At 37.6% G+C, this 9,215-nt stretch overlaps 1 protein-coding gene across 1 annotated transcript; it reads left to right on the top strand.

Annotated features, from left to right (window-relative positions):
* Nucleotides 1-1,381: 1,381 nt before the first annotated feature.
* Nucleotides 1,382-6,267, top strand: cbx4 (chromobox homolog 4 (Pc class homolog, Drosophila)). Its single transcript, XM_079381463.1, has 5 exons — nucleotides 1,382-1,655; nucleotides 1,751-1,794; nucleotides 2,125-2,190; nucleotides 3,464-3,530; nucleotides 3,943-6,267. The coding sequence occupies exons 1-5, from the start codon at nucleotides 1,587-1,589 to the stop codon at nucleotides 5,188-5,190; spliced, it is 1,494 nt and encodes a 497-aa protein (XP_079237589.1). The 5' UTR covers nucleotides 1,382-1,586; the 3' UTR covers nucleotides 5,191-6,267.
* Nucleotides 6,268-9,215: the final 2,948 nt, after the last annotated feature.

Genomic DNA, 9,215 nt, shown 5'->3' with positions numbered 1-9,215 from the left:
AAAATGTTAATGCTAAATACTGCATGCTGTTGATTAAATGAGATGAGTATTGAATGTGGCATTGTAATGGAAAGCCTTAATGTTGTGCTGGACTAAAAACATGAGGTGATGTGATTTGATAGGGTTACATTTTAACCTCATTATTAAAATTTAAACTTCACCTACATGTCTTCGATATTCACATGACATCAGGTGTAGACCCACCAATCTCCGTCGTTAATATATCAACCATTTTCTACTGCAGCAGGGTGTGTTCCTCTGAGGAGAAATGCAGCGCGACGATCAATTTCTCTTCATCAAAACACACTTTTCGTCCATATAATGCGTGACATATTGTGGTTTTGTGTGAACATTTCATTGTGCATGTAATGAATGTAATGAAACCCCAAGAACCAGGTATATTTGCGCTTTCTTTTTCATGGCCATATATGGAGATTAGATTGGCTGTTGACGCGTCAACCTCATTTTAACCCTTTAGCTGCTGAATTTTATTCGCTGCAATAATCATAAAGATAAAATAATGTAATAATTGATGTACTGCACATGTTGCGTTTTGAGGAATGCGATTTAAAACACAGCTGTGCGAAAGTTTGCCTCATCTTTCTGCTTCACATACAGTTTATGCTATATAACTGAATACATTATAGGTGTTAATGCGCTCAATGTAGGCTATGCTGGCGGTAAACGAGGCGTTAAACTGAGGAGTTTTTAATAGAACAACTCCTTTACATGACAGATTTAGAGGTGCACACAGGTGTTTTGTCTCTATGTGGTTCTTGTCAGCGATGTTAAAGCTTTAAGCTATTAATGTACATACGCTAGCTGGCGGTAAACGAGTGGTTAATTGACCTATAGGTGCCTTTAATAGAACAACTCGTGACATGTTTAGAGCTGTAAATATAGGTGTTTAGTCTCTCTCTATATGTGAGAGTATGAGCGTTTTGAATGGGAAAAAATAGAGCATTTTGACGTCCCTTTTATTTTATTTGTTGAAAATAGAATACAATTGCTTTAAGTGGGCTATATAGTGCATTGCAGATGCAGAGATAAATACAACCTGTTTCTAACACAATAGATCGAGAGAAAAAAACTTTTTGGGTAGGCTATGAAATACATTACTACTAGATAGATAGATAGATAGATAGATAGATAGATAGATAGATAGATAGATAGATAGATAGATGTGGTATGCTATGACATGTCAGGTGAGATTTTATGCCATAGCAAGCTGTATTCATGCACATTTATTTCCAACTTGTTCTTAATTACCGCAAGCAAACACCGTACACACACACACACTTTATATTCTACATTTGGCACAGTTCTCAGCTCAGCCTCCCCCTCCTCGCGCGCTGACGTCACGCGCCTGCCTCGGCTCATTATTGCATGAACTATTTTCTGTAGTAGCACCAGCACCAACAGCAGCGAGCTTTTCCTGTGCCCGCCGCTTAACGTGGAGACAAATACGAGGGAGAGAGGAGGGGTGAGGGACAAATTAATCTCTGGCACAGCGCGAGACAGTACAGCGTTGCAGCGATAGAAGATCCTATTGAGCTGGTTTTCTTCAGACGGGCGGCAGAAACGGCATGGATCTACCTGCTGTCGGGGAGCACGTCTTCGCGGTGGAGGGCATCGAGAAGAAGCGCCTACGGAAGGTAAAGCTGCCGCAAACTAGAACTACTGTAAATGGTGCGGAGGTTGCATTTGTTTTTTCCTGTACTGTACCAAATGCATTTTCGTCGTTTTTCAGGGCAGAATCGAGTATCTGGTGAAGTGGCGAGGATGGTCAGCCAAGTAAGTGTTTAATTGGTTTATGTGCATTATTTTTAGACACAGTAAATAACAGTAAAGGCCGAGCGATATCGGTCATGAACGTCCTGTATCCTACATCTGTCGCGCTGGGCTGTTTTTTACGGATTCCATCACAATTTTTACGCGAGTGAATTTGTATTTGTACTGTATGTAATAAAATATGTTCATATATTTATTTGTTTACATTATCTGTAGGCTATAAGTGTGCTTTGTGTGCGCGGTAATCTGTAAAAATGCTATATTTGATCGCAAAACGCGTTGCATTTACCATATGGTTTAATATGTTTTCATATCCTCTCGTCAATATTACAGATATAACACATGGGAACCCGAGGAAAACATTCTTGACCCGCGCCTTCTTGTGGCTTTCCAAAACAGGTGAGATGGAGGACAAATAACTGAACTTGTGGTGATGACCATATATGGCCACGGGAGGCGGGGCCAAGTCCCTGCACACTGTAGCTGAAGATTAATGGTAGCCCCACGGGTCAGGTCTGACTGCTACAAAGACTCTCTTGATGCTTGCCTTTTATCCAGCTTTGGAAACACCCCATTGTTATTACCCAGTGCTAGTCCTACAAAATGAATGTGCTGTTGTATATTGACCAAAACAAGATTTAATTTTCTTCTTATCTGTTCTGGGGCAGTGGTTCTCAAAACAGGGGGCCATAACCCTCTGGAGGCCCCATTAAGGTTCCAAAGTGGCTGGAAGATGACTATACACACACACACATATATACATACATATGTGTGTATATATACATTTAAATAAATGAGGCTTCTGTAATCACACAATTAATTGCAAATATTAATTTTAAGACACTGGCATTCCTCATTTCAGAAGAAAAAAAATCTTAATATTGTCTTAAGTCAAAAAGTTTGAGAACCACTGTTTTGGGCAGCACTGAAAATAACCATGCTTTGGAACAGCTTAGATCAAATAATTTCATGCATTCATATGTGAAAAATACATCAGTAGCAGTGTTCTCACAAGTGGACATACCCTTCTACACTCAAGTCTGTGATCTAATCTGCTGTGTCAGTGGTCTTGTGATGTTCACACACCCCTCTCTGAGCCCACTGTTCTGTTCTGAAGATAAAAGTAGAATGACTATCAAAGCATTCCAGAATTTCTTGGAAAAGAATTGTTAAGTTTAGATAGATGTTTCTTGAGCTGCGCTCACTGTTTTAGCTGCACTAGAAGTTTGAGAGTGTCATGTTACCCATTGTGCTCTTGTTTTGTGTTGTAACCTGGTGATCAAAGGGATCCACTGTGGCTTGTGATCTGAATGTTGCACTAATGTTGATAAGTGCATTCTTAAAAATAACGGTTCAACCATTCTGGCTTTCCCAAAGAACCTTTTGTTGAACATTTTTAAATAACCATTTTTCTTGGTGTATAAACTAAAGAACCTGTTTCCACTATAAAGAACCTTTTGAGCAATGGAAAAGTTCTGTGGATGTAACAGTACATGCTAATAGAGAACCTTTAATTCTAAGAGTGAATGAGAATATTGATTCTGCTACACATGAATAGATTAATAAGCTTTTTAACATTGCAGTTGTAGTTGTTCTCAAACACAACAGTTTTGACAATATCCAATGTGCTGTGTTGAAAATAGCTAATTTATATATTATGTATCGTTTTCAGAGAAAGGCAGGAGCAAATGGTGGGATATCGCAAAAGAGGGCCTAAACCCAAACACTCCCTTGTCCAGGTATTTTGTTAATCCAATTGCAGTTTTTGTCTTCCATTCTGTACATAAGTTGGCAATATGTTTTGCAAAAGTATTGCTTATTTATGACCTAGGTTCTTCCTGTGCACGGTTGGAATAAAACTTCCATTTTATTATGAATCAATAATTGTACGCCAATGGCTCCTCACTGTCTGCATGCATCTTAATGTACTTGATGATGACCATTATGGGCTGCTGTAGTTGATTTCAATGCTTTACCTATTAAGACATTCATAAGAATGGCATCTCTAAGCTCAAAACATAGTTAAACCCACAAATTAAAAAGCCCATTATTATCTCTAGAGTAAAGCTACATGTGTCGTAAAATAATCAACAAATGATGAACTTTCAGTTCTTTTGGGAAGTCAATATATATATTCTTTCTTTGTTCCAGCTTCCTGCATTTGCTCGTAGATCAAGCATCCTGGGTGGTCTTGAGGACACATCATTGGATGAGGAGAACCAGCCCAAAGTGGAGCCCCTCCAGATACACCGCTCACGGCCGCAGCACTACCAACTCAACAGCAAAAAACACCACCAGTACCAGCCCAGCTGCAAGGAGATCTCCATCGAACAACATAAGAGCGGGAAAAAGAAGCACTTCTACCAGCTGAACAGCAAGAAACATCATCACTACCAGCCGGACCCCAAGATGTACGACACGCCACTCACGGGACCCAAAGAGGTCAAGGTTCAAGACCCTTCCAACAAAGGGTGGAACCTCCCTCCAGCCTTGCAACAGAAGTGGATTCGGAACAAAGACACCGGCTGCCTGAGTAAAGTGAAAGATCTGTCCATCGAGCTCAAGAGCCTGCCGGATAATGCCAACAAAGCGGAGCTAGCACTCAAGACGAGTGCCAAAGAGTTTGCACTTCCTAACAGCATCAGCAGTAAGATGAAAATAATCAAGAACAAAAACAAAAACGGACGAATTGTCATTGTAATGAGCAAATACATGGACAAAGGTGTGCATTCATCTAAAGTAAAAAACAAGGATGTTTCTGAAGTGGGAGCGCAGCACAATGAGGAATCTACACTGAATAATACGGACAACCTGTCTGATGGTGAAACTTCAGGAGGCCGTGATATTGGCTCTGTTGAAAACACCAGCACATTTTCTTCGTCTAGTGAGTGCGTTCGCAAAAACGCCATCAAAAAGGCTGAACTTCCCAAAGATACACCTACAGAGACTGAACAAATAGTAATAGATTTATGCGATCAAGAGAAAGCTGCCCCAGCCCACATGGACACCAGACTCAATCACCGCAAGAGGAACCTTTCAGAACCCAATGAGGACGTGAGAAACTGTAAGCAGTTCTTCAGCTCCAGGAGCATCAGTGCACCAAACACAGTGCTTTCTTCTCCTCAGAGAGAACCTTTAAATCTGCATTACAGAGGCAGTCTCGCCGACAGAGCCTACAGTTATGACTTTAGCGACACCATTCCTGAAGAGCCTATTGATTTAAGCTGTGGTCCAACCAAAACTCTTAAGCAGATTCCCACAGCAGAGAAGGTTTCAGGAAGCTCAGCGCAAGCGGAGAAAACAAACAGCCATGTTAAGCCATTTGTGGGTAACGTTATCATCACCGATATCACTACAAACTGCTTAACCGTGACCTTTAAGGAATACGTTCAAGGATAATGACTACAGTACATTGGACTGTCATTTGTTCATTTGAACCAGCTCAAAGTTGACTCGTGTCAGATGCACTGATCATAGCCATTCCTGATTACTATGGAGACATTTAAGCTAACAAACTCTATGTATGGTTTGTTTGTTTGTTTAGATGCCTGCTGTATGTTTTCTAATGCATTAAATCGAGATGGATTACATTTTGCTGCTGTGGAAATTGAATTTAAAACCCCATAATTGTATAGTGTGTAATATAGTTTATAAAGCTTTTGAATTTTAATGCTACCTGAGGAAACACAGTGGCCTATTGGAGAAAGCACACTGGTTGAATTGAAGCATTCACTGACGATGAAGTTTCAGTTTAATGCATTTATAATCACACCTTTCACTGTTCATCTACATCATGGACCACATGTTGAATTTTTCTTCCATTTTTGGGGATTTCAGAGGTTTTTAGATGTACATATAATTGAAATTCGGAGTTGCTTGGAAAGGTGTCATCATATATGTATATGAATGTACCTTTTAAAACGTTTTTTTTTTTCTTTCGATTTTGTTTTGATGAACTATGTTATTTGACTGGATTTCCAGATGCTGTTGGCCTGTGAGGTCTTCCTGTGCAATGCTAGATAAACAACTGGATTGTTTGGTGTTCCCTCTCTGTAAGAAGTTTAAGTTGCACTTTATCATCTCCTGGATCTCTTGTTAATGAATTCAGTTTAAAATAACTCACTAAAGGCTGTTTAACCTTGCAGAATAATTCTGTATTGGCAGTATGACTGTGGTCAGAGATCATTAGAACATGCAAACTGTTATATATGTCCGGAAAGTAAATGTAAGATTGATGCTTACAGTGTAATGCTATAGATTTTGTATGAATTGTAATCAATTTACAGTCAATGCAATGTACTGTAGGTACGCAATGAGATGTACACTATGTAATGTACAAATTACACAATAATGAGATTAAGGTTAAGGCCATTTATATGCATAATGTTTTATGCATTGTAAACTTGGAATTGTCCATTTGAAAATGCATCTCAAATCAATATTAAACTTGAATAATAAACATGAATGATTTGTTTTATAATGTGTAATTCTTTTTTTTTTTTCATTTTGCCCGAGTGTATCCAGAGACTTCAGCAGGAAAATATTTGACCAGTTTATAGTTTGCTTATATAGTAGAGGCTCCTATAAATTAGTGAAATTTAGCAATGCTGCCTCCTAGGTGCAGTACCATGTTCATAAAACGCTTCCATATCTGTGCCTTAAATTGACCAGAAAGCAACACCTCGTCATCCTGCTGCCCTGATTAGTCTCCTATTTATAAAATAAATGGAAAGTTAATGTTTTACTATACATAGATGCGTTAAAAGACCAGTGGTCTAAAATACATATAGGCCTAGGTCATCTTTCTGGGTGAGTCAGCTGAATCCTACTGCACTTATTGAATATACTGTTTTATTATTTAAATGTGATGCTAGCAGGTAAAGTGGTAACCATAGATCCATATATTATAAGGAGCTGTCCCATTGTGAGATGTAGGTGTTGGTATTATAATTCTGCCCCAAAATTATGAAGTGAAGTGACATTCAGCCAAGTATGGTGACCCATACTCGGAATTCGTGCTCTGCATTTAACCCATCCAATGTGCACACACACAGCAGTGAACACACACACACCGTGAACACACACACACCGTGAACACACACCCGGAGCAGTGGGCAGCCAGGGAGCAGTTGGGGGCTCGGTGCCTTGCTCAAGGGCACCTCAGTCGTGGTATTGAGGGTGGAGAGAGCGCTGTACATTCACTCACCCCACCTACAATTCCTGCCGGCCGGCGACTCGAACCCGCAACCTTTGGATTACAAGTCCGACTCTCTAACCATTAGGCCACGACTTGTATGTTCCAACAAGATACAACAATGCATTAGATAGGCTACATAAGAGAGGAGGTTCATATACGTTTTATATTATATTATATATAGGCTATTATATTATATTATTATATATTTTAGGCTTGTGACCTGTTTCCATGTGGAAAAATTAAATCTGCTCAAGGCAACTATTCTAAACGGTAAAATCACATGAATGAAGAAATTAAAATTATTTTCCTCCTAACCTCTTTCTTTGTTTAATTTAATTTATCAGAAGATAAATATGCCCATAAAATACCATTGTACGCTAACTGGATGAAAAAAAAAACCGGGACTAATAATTAATAACCTTTATTAGCCTATTTAAAATCTGTAATTAACCAAAACGCAAGTAGGCTACTTAATGCTCAGTTTCGTTGTTTTTGTTGTGTTTATACGATTAAATCTTGTTTTGCCTCCAGTTCGACTGTTTTATGAATCTGAATATTTCTATCACTGTTGAAAATAATGTTGGATTATAACTAAAAAAGGCTTTTAATTTATCATTTAATTTTCGCTTTTTTAGCCTGAATTTCGGAGATTTCTTGTCTCTCTTGTCATTATAACAAATAATACAATCGTTTTTTCGATAAAAAACGAGCTTGAGAACTATTTTTTTCTTGGTAGTTATAATGGTGAACATTTATGTTGTGGCTGTCGTAATAATAATAATAATAATAATAATAATAATAGGCTAATAATTATAATTATAATTATAGTAATAATAGTAGTAATAATAATAGGCTAATAATAATAATTATAATAATAATAGTAGTAGTAATAATAATAGGCATAATAATATGAGGATTGTTTTCGATTAGCCTAATTTAAATCCATCGAGTCGAAATAAATAATAAACCAAAGCATGCTGGAAAATGACAACGAGATAATTTCCTAAATTTGTTCTTATCCGTTGCATCGAATGATTCGGACAAAAATCGAATTAATCTTTCAAATCAAATAAAAGATTAGGTTAGTTGCTGTAGGCTATATCAGATCGCAGATCATTTCCAGTTTAAAGTCGGGGACAACGTAGTAAGCTATTAAAATACCACATCACAGTAAAATCATATAGTTTACATTTTTATACAGAAAACCACATTGACATTTTTAATATACGACTTGACAGTCATATTTTAAACGACTTACTTAATAAAAATAATAAAATAACTACACAAGAAAATGTTTTTGTCAGGTTTTTGTTTTATAATAGCCTAATTCTCATGATTTATTTATTTTGAGAAAGAAAGAAAGAAAGAAAGAAAGAAAGAAAGAAAGAAAGAAAGAAAGAAAGAAAGAAAGAAAGAAAGAAAAAGAAAAAACATATATATAATATAGACCATAGGGCTATAGGTAATTTCGGATATGACTGTTTTTTATATCATCTTTAAAATCTTGAAAACGTTTAAGAAAGCTATAGGAGTATTTTGTTGATGATTTGTAGTCTACAATAGGCTATTGAAAAATGACCAGGCAACCTGAATATGGCAACCTAGTTCTTGCCTAAACAGGGAGATTTCGGGGCGGGCGGGTAAAACATTTTATTACACTATGTAGCCAATAATGTGGATTTATAAAAGTGGATTTATGACCAGCCCTACAATGGTTATGTATTTATGTATTTTATTGTTTTTGTTTTTTTTCGTTATTTGTATTTAATGTAAAGGTTTTATAATTATAAGCCTACATGACCTGGAGGGGAATATGGAGGCACATATTTGCGTTTCGTGCAGGTCTCCACCTCGTTAATAAAGAATGCGCTTAGGCGTCTGGATCTCAGTCCTATTAAATAAAAAACAAAAAAATTAAACTCTATTTATCACGATATATAGCTTACTCGCAACTCATCGCAAACAAAAGAACCATGTCGTATCTAGACGCACGGAAAAGTAGGCCTACGTTTATTTACATTTCCGTAAATATGCTACTAATAGGGGATTTATCAAAAAGTCCTGACCGCAGGTTCTCCAGACTAGCATACGAAATCAACACGACATATTTGTTTCCAAAACAGCAGTCATAAAATGACATTTCTTGGTTTGGCGCCGTTTGACTCCTCCTCCTCGAGCGCAGCTCCACTCACACACTACCGCCGTCCTGCGGTGCCATGGCAACAGT

The sequence above is a fragment of the Barbus barbus genome (genome assembly GCF_936440315.1).
Source record: "Barbus barbus genome assembly, chromosome: 3".
NCBI classification, from domain to species: domain Eukaryota; kingdom Metazoa; phylum Chordata; class Actinopteri; order Cypriniformes; family Cyprinidae; genus Barbus; species Barbus barbus.
The sequence above is the reverse complement of the archived record's forward strand: the minus strand, read 5'-3'. Positions and strand labels throughout refer to the sequence as shown.

Bases quoted from the DNA above. Each gene is read 5' to 3' on its own strand.
- cbx4 (XM_079381463.1), top strand. From the start codon at position 1,587: ATGGATCTACCTGCTGTCGGGGAGCACGTCTTCGCGGTGGAGGGCATC. The intron at 1,795-2,124 runs GTAAGTGTTTAA...TCAATATTACAG, and splicing joins TGGCGAGGATGGTCAGCCAA to ATATAACACATGGGAACCCG. The intron at 2,191-3,463 runs GTGAGATGGAGG...TATCGTTTTCAG, and splicing joins CTTGTGGCTTTCCAAAACAG to AGAAAGGCAGGAGCAAATGG.